The sequence below is a fragment of the Eumetopias jubatus genome, unplaced genomic scaffold (genome assembly GCF_037043125.1).
Source record: "Eumetopias jubatus isolate StellerSeaLion01/CBP00866 unplaced genomic scaffold, mEumJub1_p1.0 scaffold_5, whole genome shotgun sequence".
Taxonomy (NCBI): domain Eukaryota; kingdom Metazoa; phylum Chordata; class Mammalia; order Carnivora; family Otariidae; genus Eumetopias; species Eumetopias jubatus.
In genome coordinates, this window is record NW_028274811.1 from 64128331 (window position 1) to 64146493 (window position 18163).

The following is an 18163-nucleotide window of genomic DNA, read 5'->3' on the forward strand; positions in this document are numbered from 1 at the left end:
TTATTTATTTTATTTGACAGAGAGAGAGAGGCTGAGGGAGAAGCAGACTCCCCCTGAGCAGGGAGCCCGATGCGGGTCTCCATCCCAGGACCCTGGGATCATAACCTGAGCCTAAGGCAGACACTTAATTCACTGAGCCACCCAGGCGTCCCTGAAACTACTTTTGACTTAATTTTTCTGTAAAAGACAAACTGCCATTTAAAATATGTGGTTACTTCTTGAGGAACACTGATTAAGCAGGGCAGGAATAGTTCTATTCATTTGAATATATACTATCTATTTTGGGTTTTGTTGTTGTTTAGTTGGATTGTTTGTCTTGCCAATACCCTTGTGAGCCCTGTCTCTATAGGTAGCACAAAATGTGACACAAGAACTTGCAGTATAAATACGAAAACATCTTGAATGGTAATTTGCTTGTTGTTTGTCGACAGCTAATATTTCAAAAGTTAGTGCTCACAAAATTAAACTATTCAAAGAAAAAAAAAGTTGAATAAACAAGGCAAAATGAGAGTTCAATTAGTATTTGAAGAGAAAAATGAGGGGAGAGGGCATGAAAGATGTGAGCACGGATGGAAGACTGATGCCTAGAGGTGGCACACATTACTGGGAGGGAGTCATCAACTTATTTCAAATAAAAATATTTTCCAGGGCTCTCATGGGATTCTTCCACTCTTTACTGATCAAGAGTCATGAGCCCATTTTACTCTGGTTGTCTTCATATAATCTTTGGTATAGTAAAAGGTAAATGGTCATCCTGACCTCAGTACAGCAAGAAAAGCCTTAAGAGGATTATTCTGCATTCCCCAAGTTAAAAACTTTATCAAATAGCAAGCATAAACCTTAAAGAATGCATGACAGCCTAACCCCATTGATAGATTAGCTTCAAATCAACACAATGTCATCTAGCTTGAGATTAAAACCCTGGCCTTCCCATTTATGGACTGTTCTACTACGTTATATTATTCTTAAAAGAGATCAATCAGTCTGATGCAGACCTGTTTTAGAAAAGAGAAAAAGTGAAGCTAAGGTACAAACTCAATCTTCTTTTTCCATAGCAACAATCACATTCGAAAGTACTTTAGTACTTGGAAAAAGCCTTCGCTTCAATTCTTGTACTTATATCCTCCATTCTGCTTCATGCATACTGTTAAATCCCTTGTTGAACAAATCCTACACAGTTACTATCACTATAATAATGCATATTTTAAAAAACAAAATAGCAACACATTTTCTTCTAAAATATAACCAAATAATTGCAGGACATCTTATCTGCATTCTGCGGTCTACTTCTTTTGTACAAAATTGAGTCCTGTATTTCCTAATACTTTCATTCATTATTTTAGGGGAAAAAGAATCAATAGAAAATACATAATAACATATTCTCTGGAATGATGGGAAAATAGCATATTAAACAAGTAAATTCTTTGGATATCCGTCTCTTCCACCATTAAGCAGGTTTTCCAAGCTTAAACATTTTTGACAAAATCTCTTCAATAATGCATGTATTTTACTGCCTTTATACCCCCAAATGTTTAACATATTGCAGTGAGTCTTTGTCTAGGATGCAAGGCCAATAATGGCACTAATTATTATAATATTCTTTCAGACACTAATGCCTTATGGCCTTTATACTTAGCCCCTCCTCCCATAAATGTTCCCGGTTTTTCACACTGTAAGGTATCACTGCCTTTGCATAGAATTTTTAAGTCCCGTTTTGGTCTAATAGCTGCCATGGTTTTTTGCTCCGATTAAGACTGACCTATTACCTCATATGCCTTTCGTTGTCTGGATCCAGTTTATAGAAAGCCCAGGAACTTAAAAACCAAGAGACATGGACTTTTCTATATGATCTAAGTATTAATGCATTATCTATTTTAGGTGGTCATGAGTTTTTGATGTTTTCTCCTAGTTTCTCAGCTATGTGCTACAGGCAAAGCAAGAGACTTCTCTACAAGTTGGATGTTTATGTTATTGCCCAGATAATAGTTTCAGGCAGGACATTTGTTATCAAATCAAGACATAAAATCTCGAGTTGCTCCATAATTAAGATCCTAATTTATTTCCATTTATGTTTTAAAACTCAGGATTTAGTAATAGAGGCTTCACATTATCATTTTTTTTCTTTTTTTTTTTAAGATTTTATTTATTTGACAGAGAGAGAGACAGCGAGAGAGGGAACACAAGCAGGGGGAGTGAGAAAGGGAGAAGCGGCCTCCCGCCCAGCAGGGACCCGACGTGGGGACAGATCCCAGGACCCTGAGATCATGACCTGAGCCGAAGGTAGTCGCTTAACCAACTGAGCCACCCAGGCGTCCCGTATCATGTTTTTTTCTTGACACACACAAAAAGTAAATGGCCAATTCCACAATGTTTTGGAGATTTGCAACCTCTTAATAATCATGGCAGAATTTTACAGTGAATTAGGTGCCCTAGTCGCTATCCAGCAAAGAAATGTTGAGGACGCAGGAGAAGAGGGGAAAGATGAAGATGGAGAGAAATGAAAACGATTTTTATTTTAGGAGGACTGACTCAGAAAGGATGCCACTGGAGACAGACTGTTTGGCATGATGTCAGCATCTGTGTAAGAAATGGTGCAATGGCAAATCTGTAAGCCAGTTTGAAGGGCTACATCAGCAGATGCTAGAACTAATTTGAAAGGAATGATTATCAGTTAAGGATCAATTAAAAATAAATAAATGATGTCAAGTCACTAAAAGCTATTGATATACAATAGGCTCATATATAAGGATTAATAACTGTTTAAAATGGATACTGACAAAACTTTATTTATCATGTCATTTAGTCTCTTTTGGCCACATGACTTATGTTAATTAGATACTTGCAAGCTCCAGGAAAAATACACTTTTACCACTGTGACAGAAAAGGATAACTAGTGATCTCTTACCAGTACTACAGATGTGTATAAATGTACAATTAAATGTATATCCATGCAAATCAATGTAACAGAATTTTCTATTTATAAAACTTAGAGTTGGTATGGAGAGTATGCTTAAAAGTATGCTAAACATTTCAGCAATGATTGTTTCATGGCAAGTACCTCATAGCTCTATGTGTATTTCCTTGGAGGGTACTCAAGAGACCCCTGAAAAATAATGGTTCAACCTAGACATGCACTTGTTTGTGGCAGTTAGAGTAACTCTGTTTCCAAGTTTAAAAACTATGGTAAAGGGCGCCTGGATGGCTCAGATGGTTGGGCGTCTGCCTTGGGCTCAGGTCATGATCCCAGGGTCCTGGGATCGAGTCCCGCATCGGGCTCCCTGCTCCTTGGGAGCCTGCTTCTCCCTCTGCTTCTCTCTCTCTCTCTCTCTCTCTCTCTCTCCTTCTCTCTCCCCCTCTGTCTCTCATGAATAAATATATAAAATCTTTAAAAAAAAAAACTATGGTAAAAGCAGAAGGTTCTTACAATTCATCCTCCCTCTCTTTCTCAGGAGAGCACTGAAAACTAACTAACATCAGTTTCATACAGAGCAGAAAGTGACTTTCCATGGATTTGCAGATTCACCTTTACTGGTTTACTTTTTTTTACTTTTTCCATGTTCCTTTAAAAGATCTCCATTGATTATCCTGACACCTGCTGGCAAGGGCACAGTTGATCTTTGTTGGCTTTTCCCCACTTACTCAAATCAAAGACTTTTTGGAGGTATTTTCAGTGACAACTAAGTGGTAATTTATCCAGTTTAAGTATTTATAGCACTTAATTTCTAACATTATCACATAACCACGAGAAAAATTCCAATACTATTCTACTTCACATGGGCGACCATTTGACTCTTTGTATATAAATACATGTTTGGTTTGATTAACAAAAGATACTATAATCATTACATGGGCTATGATTAAACAAACAAACAAAAAACATGCCAGGCCTCTTCCTTACAACACGGATAAGAATTGAATAATAGGAATGGCTGGGTTTTGGTTTTCTATTTTTTTCATAATAATATCAGTTTACAAACTACTTAGGAAATAAACTCAACTATGTAAAAAGTAAATTGATTAGCTATGAGAAGTCATGCCATTAATTACGTATTTACAAAATTTGCTATTTGTTTCTCAGTGTCTACTCATGACGATTTACTCTGTCTTGAACTGAGTTCTGAAGTCTGCACTGTTTTATGGGTTTTTGGCAAGAATATGATGAACCTACTACAACCTAAATCATACTCAAAGCTATTGCACCTGCAAGTGTACTCAGTAAACAAGAAATACCAGAATTACTTTCTTAGGCTTTATGAAACTCTCGTATCAGGCAGGCTTTTTAAATTGTGCACAAATGATAAGATACACAGTCCATCCCATTATGCAAAACCCTACAAAAAGATTAAAAGTTTTAAAAATAAATTACCTAATTGAAATTTTTATCTTAGTATCAGTAAAATTAAGAGTATGGACTACTAATTTAGAATCTAGGAACTGTCAAACTTATATTTTGCAATGGTTTTTAGTAACCAAGCTATTTTATATTAGTATTGTATATTTTACCCCTTTACTTTACATTGCTATAATTTTGTGAGAAAGAAAAATCACATGTATCTGGCGATAAAAGCAAACTTTATTAAAATACTAAAAATACCCTAGATCCTGAATACATGTTTTATATGAACACTGATCTTAAGATATTTGAGAGAAATACGAGAAAGTTTTAATTTAGAGTACAGAAGTTAAATACATTTGCCTGGTTTTGAAGATCTTTGTAACTTTAAGACCATAGAAAGAAGAATGTAGCATTTCAATTTTTCAACCATAATTTTTATTATTATAAATGTTTTCCCAAAACCATATGCATATTTAAAACAAAATGCATTTCAATTCTAAAGAAACATTTCAAGAATAAGCAAAAAAAGCTTTTTCAGGAAGGGGGGAGGGGGAGGGCTGGCGGCGGGGACTGTGTGCTGTATCACCACAGTGTATGGAATGGCCAAGATTTTGCATTAGTGTCAAACTGTCAAAACAGGATACTTGATCTTCACTTTATTATTTTCAGTTCAACAGTTCAAAATTATTTTTAGGTGCTTCATCTGGCATCTGAATTAGCACTTATTTTTAAAGTACAGAATTCATGGTCATGTAAATTAAGTAACAAAGACACTAATGTGTAATAAATTTTTAAAAACACAAAAAACCTGTTAATGCAGTGTAAATATTGCTATACTAATTATAGAAACATACTGTTATTATCTTGAGTGAGACTGAGGTACTAATTTATTCTCACGTAGAATAACTAAAAAACACCATTGATTAAAAAAAGGAAATTCAAATGCCAATGATTCATAGTATTTAGGACATGTCTAGACATTTTTAGACAGTGCCATTTGCTTAAAGACTTCAGGCACCAACTGCAGGCACAGGGACAGATTGCATAAGATGTCACGTGCTTGCTGCAACTGTATGCATGTTATTGGATTTTTCAGAGCAACCCACGGTGATGAATAATTTAAGAGTTAATAAAATATTCAATCTGACTGATCCATTGGTTTAATTTTAAAATAAAAACGACTAATAAAAGAAATTACCAAATCCCAATCATTAATACATGTAAACTGCCACCCACACAGGGAAACACCAATTTCTAAAAGGCTACAGTAGATAAACGATGTCGGGGCGGAGGGATGCAAGGGAAATTCTCAGTGTTAACACTGGCTTAAATAAGTTTACTTAAAGTTTAATTGTTTGGAGCTGTCACACAAACTGCACTCTGCCTTCTGCAGGGCTGAAGGAGAATAAATTAGAAAGGTGCAAGTTTAACAAAAAGGACTCATGGAAAATGGTCCGTTTCTTTCCTAAAGCCCTCTTTCCCTCTAATCACAGGATGGCTGGAAAAAAAAGGGGGGGAGCAATCTACGAAAAGAATATGGAGTACACCGCTGCCCGATTATTGTCTAGGAGCGGGAATGGAGAACCCCGGCAACATCGGCATGGTTGGTTTGTCTGGCGGAGTAAACTGTGCCCTAGGCGTGGGTATCTTTAGGAGGCAGAGCTACCCACTGCAGTGAGCCAAGACTCACCGCGCCCCAGGGTTCCCGCAAACAGACCCAGCGAGGATAGCGCGGCCACACACGCTAGACACATTATCCTCCTCCACCCCCGCCACCCTCCACCTCAGCTCGGGGACAGATGGTGGTTGCGGTGGCACGGTGTAGGTGCGTGTGAGTGGGTGAATGTGCATTTTCGTGTTTGGGGTGGGAACGGAGGTGGGGAAGAGAGGAGGAGAAGGTAGTGCCTGCAGTTCGTCCCTTCCCCTTCCTGCTAAGGGATGAAAGTGCTGAAGAAATCCAGATGGGAAATAAGAGAAAGGAAAAATAACAGTGGTGGGAGCCCTGTCTTTTCCATATCGCTGGGGAACTCAGCCGAGCAACTACAAAGCCATTACCATGCCTTAACCTTCAGTGGAGTGGCTGCTTCTGCCTGATAACTGGAAGGGCACTTTGTAAACGCTGGTAAGGCACACACCTACACACACGCCTACACCCTGGGGAAAATAGCCACGTTCTGGGGGAGGGAGGGAGGCCGAGGCAAAAGCACGGCCATGGATCGCTACTGGCAGGGCAGTGAGGGCATCCAGGAACACCAAGCTTCTTGGGCAAACAGTAGCCCAAGAGCTCACAATTTTCCTATGAAACAAATAAATGGATGGATGCAGGCATGGGTGGTGTAGAATACTCATGCAGTGTGAATTTCAAATGAATTCAATTCGAGTCAACGCTTTTAATTCAACTATCCTTTTCTTAGAGACACTGCATTTAAAACCCTGTAGTGCACTCAGCTCTCCACTTGAAGCAGCCTGCTAAGGGTTGTATTACCCTTGGACCCCTTAGAAGGGGCCGCCCCTATCCGTGAGTGCAGAAGGGGTGCAAGTCCCTCTTGCGCGGTCTCCCCAGGACCCCTGTCGCTCCTCCTGCCCTTTATCGGCGCCAACTTCAGCCATGACCCGCGAAGTGACACGGCCAGGACAAGGGTTCATATTGACAAGCCACCCTTCGCAAAGGACCTGAAATTCGTCTATACAACTCAGTAGGAGACGCATCTACGTCCCGTAATTTTTTGTAGGCTGGTTTATTTCACACAAGTCATGGAAAGCACACCCAGACCAGCTCTTACAACTTTTCTGCTCTTGGGCGGGGGAGCGAGGATGTCTCGCACTGCAAGATTCTCTATTACCAAGAGTTACGCGTGTACACGGAGGGAGTGCTGAGCCAAGCTCGGAGCCCCTGAGGTTAGAGGAGAGGCGGGTTCCTGGGGTTTTTCTGTAATCGACGCAGCGCGTCCTGCAAGGGAAGGCAGGAGAAAGCCGAACTGACTTGTCAGACCCGTCTCCACCTCGCCCACCTCCAGAACTCCCAGGGCCAGGTTTGGATTTGCAAACCGCTCAGCCCCGGCCCACTTCGGAGAACTGCACCCGGGGGACAGACCGCCATGCGGCTCTCCAGCCTCTTCCCGTTTCAAGCAGATGACGCCCGCAAGCTTGCTTCCCAGCTCGGGCCCCCACGGAAGCCCCGCCCGTTGCCCGTAGCTAGCATCACCGGGCATTGCCCGGGGAGGTTTCGAGCAGTGACCCGTTGGCCCAGTAGCCGAGGACCCTCTGGTTCCCGAGAGCGCCGTTCCCTCCCACTGCCCTCGGTCCCCGTCTTTCCTGGATCTCACCTCCGTAACCCCTCACCCTCTTCCCCGCTCAGCCCCACGCACTCCGCTCTGACTTTGCGAGCACTTTTCCGAGGCACCCGGGGCGCGCCACCTCCTCCGTACCGCCCGCGGCGCTCACCACCCCTGGCGCGCCCCGGGGACCGCCTCCAGCCCCCTGCGCGGCATTTCCCAGGGGACTCCAGCCTGTCCCGCACCTAGCGGCCCGGGCCCCGCCGCCTCACCTTTGCAGAACTGGGGGACACCGAGGCTAAGCCCGATCAAGAGCCAAGCGGTCACCGAGCGCTTCATGATTCGGTCTCCCGAACGTGACCTCGGCTGGTCAGGGGTCCTAACAGAGGGCAGTGTCGCTGAGGTGGCACCGCAGGGCAGCGGCAGACCCCGCCCCTGCCGGAGAATTCAAAAAGATGTCTTCTGCCCGCAGCACTACCTTAAACAAATTCTTGGAGAAGGCGAGAAAGAGTGGTGACCAAAGCGAGGAATCTTTTCTCCCCTTTTGCCTGCGCTCCGGCGCAAGGAGGTGGGCGAGCTCTGAGGAGCCGCCGCCGGGCTCAGCCTCCGCTGCGGGTGGGTCCCGGCTGAGGCGCGGCGGGCGGGGCGGGACGGGGCGGGGCGCGGGCTCCCGCGGAGGCTCCGGGTCACCCGCGCCTGTGGACCCGCAGACCGTGCGCTCCGCTTGCTCCGCTCTCGCCGCCGCAGCTGCGGGGCTTCTGACTTGGAGAACAATGAAGCGTGAGCTAGCGGGGAGCGAGCCGACGGCCGGGTGCGCACTGTGTACAAACAGAGGCGGCGTGCGTGTGAGCCTGAGCTTCGCAGGCGCGCTCCCTCGGTGCCCGCCAGCTCCCCCCCCCCATTCCCTCCCCCAGTCTTCCCCTCTTTCCTCCCTCTTCCCTCCCCCCGCCCCCCCCCCCGTGGCTCCTTCTACTGGAAGAGAAAAGGGAGACAACTGCAGCCACACCCTGGCACCTGCCACCACCTCTAAAGTTCCTACATTGCCTGTACCTTCTCCGCACACGCCAGAGACTCTAGGGCTAAGGGAGGCACTTTGGTGTCTGAGATTCTCTTGGTTCCAGCATTGACTTTACAATTAACCACGTTAAGGATGCCCCTGAAGTTCTCAGTATAGCCAGGAAAATAAGTTAAAGAGATTTTGAAAAGTGACTCTTGGGGCACGAAGCTGCGTGAGAAATGGAACCCTGCAAAGTGAATTGCTCCGATTCTCAGGAAATGCAACCTAGTCAACAGCCAGACTCTAATCAGCTAAGACAAGGCTGCTCAGTTGTTCTGTCTGCAGTTTAGTTAGCTCTAGGGCTGGGAGAGTGGATTGTGAGTTTATCTGTTCACATGGGCAAAAAGGTGAAGGCCTGGGGCAAACCAGTACGAGACACATGTCTTATTAGTCAGGACACGTTTCAGATGAGAAATAATGGGAAGAATTTGGGCACTGTGCAAGAAAAAAAGAAGGCAAGGACAGATTCTTGAAGTATCACTAAGGTGGGTCAAATTTTTCTGCTATCCACCAAAACCACTATAAATAGACTGGTTTTTCTTGCGGTGAAAGAGACTGCAGAATACAGACCATAGCTTAAAATAGTGCTTTCTCCTCTGTTTTTACATTAGAATGATTGCTTAATGTACATGGATTTGATTCCATCCGTTGCAGGTACCAAAACGAAACACAACTCTCTTTTTTTCTTCTAGAGAAGGCTGTAGAGAGAGAGAGAGAGAGAGAGAGAGAGAACCACAGGAAAAAAAAATTGTAGGACACATTCTTGAAAGCAAGCATTTGAAATGAGAACATACTCAGAAAGAGATAACAGGACAATTAGTCCTGCAACTTCATCTCCTTTACCTCCTTGAGTCCTTTAAACTTCAATTTCTACCTTCCTTTTGGAATTTGAAGTGAGATCAAGGATGCAAGGTTGATAGAAAAGTAATACTGTATGTTGCTGTGGAGGAGTTAAGATACTGTACCACTGGCAAACAAAAACAAAACAAGAAACAACAAAAATTATGTCAAAGCAAGTTTTGTTCAGATCTCATGTGCCGGGGGGAGGGTAAAAAAAAATTTTTTTTTAACACATGGCTTTGCTAAGGGTAAGAGGGAGAATCATTTATTTACTATTTTCATGCTTAAAGCCATAGATGTTAGAACACCACTGTCCAGAACTATAGCAAGAAACTTTTAAACAATCAAATTCCAACTTTCTCCCATGTCATTATTACTTAATTCTGAAAGTAAGCCTTCAGTCATGCTGTGGCATGTCCCTCATAAAGTACCTCTAACATTTTGAAATGAGATATTTAAAATAGTTTTAAGGTTTTATTTCTAAAGGATAGTACTAAATCTCAAAAATATAAAATCAGAAACTGGTGTCTGTGATGAGAGAGTAAAGAAAAAAGTGTGCCCCAAGAGTTTTATTTTCCTACTTTATTCTCTGTTTGTTCCCACTTTTCCGATAATATGTGACCTTAATAAGCATGTTAGGAAGTTAATTTTTTGGCAACAGTGCATGTTCTAAAATTTTATCTTTCTTTTAATTTAAACTCTTAAAAAAAAAACCTCCAGGAAAGCACAAAAATACTATCTTTACCACTATGACTCTTAAAACTCTCAGGTCAGTTAATGGCCAGGTCTCAGTATTCTCAACTGTAAAATGGAGTAAAACTCATAGTGGTAGTTTATTGTAGTGCACAAAAGGGCCTAGTCAGTAATGAGTACACAAATGAAGATAATGATAATGATGAATAAATAAGAATAATCACATATATAACTCCAAAAGACTTTTCCTCAATAGCTGATTATCTCCATTCCTCACTGGTCACCCCCAATAAACTATATGGAAAATTTTTAATTTACCTTTTAATTTGTCAAGCAACAAATAACACTAAATAGAGTATTTCTGTAATTATTTCCATAATTGAATATTTAGAAATAAACTAGACACAGAAAGGGTCTTAGCTTGTTTGATCAAGTTACACTCAGTACTATTAAATCTTTAAAATCATTTTCCATTTAAAAACTATTTTACATTTACAAAAACTTTATTTTCTTTAATATCCTAAATGCTCTGGATTAAAAGTTGGATTTCAGGGCGCCTGGGTGGCTCAGTTGGTTAAGCGACTGCCTTCGGCTCGGGTCGTGATCCTGGAGTCCTGGGATCGAGTCCCACATCGGGCTCCCTGCTCAGCGGGGAGTCTGCTTCTCCCTCTGACCCTCTTCCCTCTCATGCTCTCTATCTCTCATTCTCTCTCTCTCAAATAAATAAATAAATTCTTTAAAAAAAAAAGTTGGATTTCAGCTTTGTGAGATACAAAGCAGAAAACTAAGCCAAGCCTACCTGGATGTATGACCTGCAGAATTGCGAGTTGAGATAAGTGTTGTTCTAAACTGCTAAATTTGTGGTAACTTGTTACAAGCAACAAGAGAAAACTAATACAATAAATTAATACATTAAATTATCCCCTGTCTAGAGAAAAGGAATAAGGCGCAGATAGGTTAGATAAATTGCCCAGGGTCTCAAGTTAGCGTGTGTTGGAGCCAGTAAATGAACCTAAGCAGTCTGAATCCAGAGCCCACTCACTCCACTGGCAACAACTAGGGAGACTCAACTGCGTGCTAAACACTACTACATTTATTACATGTATTGCTTCGCTAAATTATCTCCACAACCTTTATGAGGAGAACATTATTATTATTTCAGTTTAACAGTTGAAGAAATCAAGGATCAGTGGTCCATTTATTTATTTATATTTTCAGTTTTATTTCTAATTTTAACTGTCATTTTTTAGTAGTTTGTATTTTCTCTACCCTTCTTGATGTATCATTTTAAAGGATATTTTGCTCAAATGTAGAGTTCCAAGGACACTTTTAAACTCTAAAATAGGGGCAGCTGGGTGACTCAGTAGGTTAAGCACCCGACTCTTGATTTTCAGGTCATGATCTCAGGGTTATGATCTCAGCATCCTGAGTTTGAGCCCTGCGTCAGTCACACTCAGTGGGGAGTCTTCTTGGTATTCTCTCTCTCCCTCTCCCTCTGCCCACCCCCCCACCCCCACTCCTGCTCATGCACATGCATGTGTGTGCTCTCTCGCTCTCTCTCTCTAAAATGAATAAATCTTTTAAAAAGTTGTCTAAAATATTTGCATAATTTAGAACACTTTTTTCATTGATCTCCATAACACCAAGTTAATTCCTTCTTTTTTTTTTAAGATTTATCTATTTGTTTTGAGAGAGTGAGAATGAGAGAGAGATAGTACATGAGAGGGGGAGGGTTAGAGGGAGAAGCAGTCTCCTCGCTGAGCAGGGAGCCCGACGCGGAACTCGATCCCGGGACTCCAGGATCATGACCTGAGCCGAAGGCAGTCGCTTAACCGACTGAGCCACCCAGGTGCCCCAATTCTTTCTTTTAATCCTCTGCTCATGGTGTTATCCTCATCTGAAATGACCTTCTACAAATTGTAATTAGCTGAATTCCTACCTCCCTTTAATACCTCCTAAAATTATTCCAGCACTACAGAACCATGATCCTTTTAGAATTAACAATTTTTGTTTTTCTCTAGTTGTTTCATCAGTGTTAGCCTTACCTTTCCAAATAATTACAAATGGTTCTTGCTATGAAGGTAACTGCTTGCCTTAGACATACCTGAGTGTTATGTTTTAAACTTCTTTAGTCTTCCCACTATGAGCACTAAAAGAAATTTATTTTTAAGGCTACATTGTTTTATACCAAATTCCCAGTTCCCAGTGTTTCCTGGCTTGATTCCCTGATGGATGCTGTACCCAGAAAATATGCAGGGTCATTATACAAGAGTGCACCTTTGCTTTTAGAACCTGATCTTGGTAACATAAACTTCCAGTGCCTCCAGTTCCTTCTGCTCAACCCATTACAGTGACTTAGCTTTCAGCTCCCTAAAATAGTTCTGAATAACACATGTATATAATAAAAGTTCAAAGGGACCAAGTGGGCATAGAGGAAAATAAGTTTCCCTTTTAATGACACTCCCTCCTAACATAGGGTTGCCTTCCTAGGATAGCTAGTAACTATTGCTGTGTATCTTTCTAAAGATGTGTGTATATACATATATATTTAGTGTATATGTATATGTGTATATGTGCACGCTTTCATATATACTATGTATATGTGTGTGTACGTGTCCACGCTTTCATATATACTATGTATATGTGTGTATACGTGTGCACGCTTTCATATATACCATGTATATGTGTGTGTATATGTGCATGCTTTCACAAAAATTGCTAAATTATACAAACATTACACATCTTGCTTTTTTCACAAATACATATTTCTGAAATTGTATCAAGGGCTACACAGTATTTGTGTAACATAAATCCCTTTTGACAGATTTTAAGTTGCTCCCAATCTTTTGCTATTGCAAGCAATGTTGCAGTGAACTCATATTTTGCACGTTTGCAAAATATACTCATTAGAATAGATTGTTTGAAGTGGCATTGTTGGTTGAAGCTATGTGCATTTAAAATTGTGGTAGATATTGCCATATTGCCATTCATGAAAGATGTATGAATTCATCCTTCTACCTATCAGAGAGCTTGTCTCCTTGCTTCCTGGCCATACAATGTATTTGCAATTTTTGGTCTTGTCAATCTTGTAGATGAAAAATGGTCTCACATCATTTTGAACATGTTTTATCATGAGTGTGTTTTAGCAACTTTTTACATATTTAAAAAATAATTTATATTTTCTTTATGTTATCTTTCATGTCTCTTTCTCTTTTTTCTACTGGATTGCTGACCTTTTCTTGATTGCTAAGAGCTCTGTATATATTAAAGAAACTGTCATTTTTGTGTCAAAAAATTATCCAGCTAATTTGTAGCTGTTTTGATTTTTACTGTGCTAAAATGTTTTATATTTGGAGTGATGAAATTTATCCATCTTTGCTTTATGATTGCTAGGCTTCAGGTTTTGCCAAGATAGGCTCTTACTCTTCTGAGTTTATAAACATATTTTCTTATAGTACTTTCAGAGGCATTATGTTTTCATATGTGTTTTTATAGTTCTTATCAAACTGAAATTTATTTTTTTGTAAGAGGGTAGTATAGATCTTGTTTTCCAGAAAATTATGTTATATAAAGTCCATTTATTGAGTAAATCCCAGTCTTCTTTACTGATATGCCATGCCAACTCAGTCACCTAGTCACTATAGATTTGGCCCTACTGATTGCTTTTATACACTGTGCCATTTGATTTTCTATTCATGTGCCAGCACCAACTCTTAATTATTGAATTATTGTTGTTTAAAATGTTTTTAATAACTGCTAGGGTAAAATACCCTCATCTACTTCTTTCTAAGAACTACTCCCTAATACTGTACATATATTTTCCCCATATATACTTTAGAATATACTTGTCTAGATGAAAAGGTATAATAAACATATTTATAATACTAATATTCCTATGTATATATCCAGGTTTTCTTTTATGTTCCTCTTGTTAGGTTTCTACTTAGGTATTTTACCTTTTTATGTCCCTATCTAAATGAAGTTTTTTCATTATGCTTTGTAACGGGCTGTTTTATGTTTATAAAAGGCTATATGTGTATGTGTCTATGTGCATGTACTAATGTTATACTTAGTCACTTTGGCAAAGTTTTGTCCTGTTAATTTAGTTTTTCTCTTGATTCTTTTGGGTCTTCTAGATACACAATTATATCATCTTAAAATAATAGTATTTTACTTCTTTTCATATTGTCATACTTACTTGTTCTCCCCATCAAATTGGTATTACTGCTGCAAAATAAATGCTACATAAGCAGACACACTTGTATCGTTCCTGACTCTTATGTTCACTTTAGTCACTTTTTGTGGGCATGGCACACATCCCCTGGGTTCCTGGGTCCAATGCAGCCATTACAGTAATTTTCTATATACCAGCATTTGCTCAAAAAATAACTTTAAGGGGTGAAGACATTACTATAAGTGTAAAAGGGAAGTAAGTGTTCATGAGGGTACAGGATAGGATAAAAGAAAAAAATAATGTTTTCTTTAGCAGGAAAGAAAGAGAGACTTGTGGAGATTTGGCAGGATTAAATGCTATAAACTTTGAGGTTGCATTTGACAGAAAACTGGAACTCAGTGTCTTCTGATTTAAGATTCAATGATAAAAACTTCTTTCATGGGCACCATACCCATAGCTATTTAAATACATGGTTAACTGGAACAGGGGTAGGGGGGAAATGTTATTATAACAGTCAAAAGGACAATCTTCAACTATTTCCCCCTTTACCTGGTTTTCATTGGCTTTCCCTCTCTTTTTCTCCATTTATAGCATTGCTAAAAATTGAGCCAAAGATTTATTTATTTAAAATATACAAGACTTCTAGTTTGATCCATCAAGTATAGTAACTGGACCAAAGCTAAATGAAACTTAGAGAAAAATGTTTCTGCTATCCATAAACAAATGTCAAAGAAAACGAATACATAAGATCCTCTCTGATTTTCCTGGTTCCAAAATGGGCTGAAACTTAAAAACTCTTGTCAATAAAAAATTACTGATTCTTATAATCATGGTTTTATTTTAAAACTGAAAAAGTAAGTGGAGTATATTTTAATATGTGGTATTTTGGCACATGCAATTTAAAATATGGTTCATTTCTTCAGCCATGGGGAGAACAACGTTTAATTTCATGTGTTTAATATTAACATTGATTCTGTTACTTCTGTCTATAGATAAAATACTCCAAGCACATTTTCCCTAACATACACAGTAATTTTAAATATTTCACTAATATAAAATAGAATATGACACATGTCTCATAACAGTTATAATTTGCCTTAAATTATTATTATATTAGCATAATATGAAATATCTGATTAAATATTTTAAACCCATACATTTCCATACAAACCAATACAAAACCAGCATGCCAATATTAAATTTGGAGGATAAAAGAAATATCATGGTCCTCATTAAGAAGAAAATTATAATATCTTGCCCTCATGCCTGTGAGAGTGACCAAAACAAAAACAAAAATGTAAACTAAGAGAATTTTAATAAGGTTTTGAAAACGCAATGACAGCATGCCTTTCTTACTTTATTTGGTGATCCTGGGGACTTAATTCAGAAGGAAGCTTTTATTTTCAATAACAAAATTATAAACCATATCTATAAGAGACTCAGAAGCATAATCGCACCATTGCCTCATGAAACCCTTAGAGAATTCAAAGATTTCTAGTCGGATTCCATTAACAGTTTTTTTTTCCTAAGCATGTATAGGGATGAAACTTGATTTGTAATGTAATTTGTGATCTGAAATATATTGTAATGGACATCTTGAACTGAAGTTATAGGTTATAAAGTAAAAACCCACTCCAATGTGGGCCTTTACTCACCCAATCATCAATAAATAAGATTGAAAAAAGTTAATTTTCTATTTAGTTGAATTATGATTTACCATTTTATTATAAGGAATACATTTCTGAATGTTTTCTATTAAATAACATAATGAGAAAATTTATGTGAATTTGAAAGTAGAGATTACACATCAATCTAAAATCAGGGGTTTTTATGTTTTGTTTAAAAGTTGATGAATTTAGAGGACCCTTTAGACTGTCACACTGGAGATGAGTAAACAAAAAGTGTAACCAAGTGGAAGTTAAGTATTCTTGCCAAAAAGTTTGAAAATTGCATTTGTCCACTTTAAAAAATAAAATTAACAGTGGTATTGATAGTAAACTATTTCCTAGCCTTCCTGTTTATGAATAGGAGACATAACAGTGTGTAGGTTGAGGGTGGAAATGTTTCTAGTGTTGCCTGTGATGATCTGACTCAGCATCAGCTGAAAACACCCTTGTATTATTTTAACATTTTCCTTTCCTCTGTTAAATAATGTGTCACTCTGGGCTGTGACTCGAGCTGGTGACTCAGTTTTATTCAGGACTCTGCCTGGGAACCTTGACTGAAAATCCCAGGAAGTTTTCCCTTTAGAAGAGCCTTGATTTTGATAACTTAATTGTGTAGACTACCGATCCACAACTTTTAGCTGCTTTACTTTAAATAAAGGAAATGGCTAGGCCCTTTACCTTTCATATTTTTTAGCCAAAGTAAAATCTTTTATTGTTTTATCTGCTTTATATTCTACTGTACTTATATTATTATTATATTTCTTTTAGCTTTTTTAATTTAATTTTTTTCAAATGCAGAAGACCAATCTTGTGAATTCTCTGAATAGCTTGCATTCCAAACAAGAGAGATGGACAGCCCTTTTGCCTCTAATTAGTTCTGTAAAATTCCTTTTAATGCTATAAAACAGATCTACTTTTTTAGTCCCAGATGGCACCTTTGCCCTAAAAGGCAGTCTTGTGGAGGAAGTGGATAGCACAGAGCTTAAATCACTGCTCCTGGCAGTTGCTGGGACTGCTGGTGGAGGATTCCTTCTCATGGGAGCAAGAAGCACCAACTCACCTATAGCTCAGCGTAACCACTAGAGTATTGTGGCTTTCTAGTTTCTAAGATCATTCAGTCCTTAATAAACAAATCCATGAATTAAAGATAACTTTTTGACAGTGACCAAGCCTTCCATTCAGCCTGTAGTATGGGGTAAAAAGGAAATTGGAAATTATCACAATTCCTTCACTAGTTGCAATGTCTAGCACTTCCAAAACAAATCTACATAATTCTCAGGGGCATGAACTTCTGATGGCCTTCTAGCTAGACCAAATATGAGCAACCTATAGAAACATGTCATAAATTGGCTTGTCTCTGCCTCCTTCAGGAATCTCCTAGGTACCTGAAGTGGAAAAGGAAGATATACCTCTTTGGATAAATCATTAGAAAGAATAGTGAGTCTGTTCCTAAGTCCATTTAAACACTTTTGGGGTAAAGAAGTTTAACAATGTAAGTTAAATTCTGGGTTGATTTTTGTTTCTTCTTTAAAAACAAGCAAAGTAGAAAGGAGGGTGGAGTTGGGGGAGTGCACAGGGAGAGGGCACACATCAACATCTTGCCAGGAAAGGCAGTAAGAGGTATTCCTCTCTAAGATTAAGGATATCCCAATATATAACTGCTGATACATGGGTAACTGGAGCTCAGAGTACACACTAGAATGGGAGAGGTTGTCGAGCTGGGAAGGAGGGGTGGCATGGTTCTAGAAGGCCTCGAAGTGCGACATTCAGAAGTCAGGAAGCCAAACACCTGGATAGCATATTACAGGAAGCCTCCTCAACACTGTAACCATGAGAAGAAATATAAAAATCAGAAGGGGTTATTAGTTTGCTTTTTTCATTTGCATTCTGAAAATTTAAGATTTTATTAATTATTTTCTGCTTATTAAATTTCATTCCACAGAGCAAATCCCTATTAAGAATTCTTACAACCAGGAGTATTGGCTGCCCAGCATAATTTGTTTCCCTAAACTTTACTTCATCATTGAAATGTCAAGAGAAGTTTGAGTCTCTTGGAAAAAAAAGGGCCAAATGTACTATGGGTGTATCTCTTATAATGAATAGGATGTTGATTTTGCACTG

The 18163-nt window shown here is 39.2% G+C and overlaps 1 protein-coding gene across 2 annotated transcripts in view; it reads right to left on the reverse strand.

The window, feature by feature from the left end:
• Positions 1-7950, reverse strand: part of EDIL3 (EGF like and discoidin domains 3) — a 410994-nt gene extending 403044 nt beyond the window's left edge. For both annotated transcript variants that reach the window (XM_028114564.1, XM_028114563.1), the window contains exon 1: positions 7884-7950. In XM_028114564.1, the coding sequence (XP_027970365.1) occupies positions 7884-7950 (67 nt within the window). The remainder of the gene's footprint in view (positions 1-7883) is intronic.
• Between the last annotated feature and the right edge of the window lie 10213 nt (positions 7951-18163).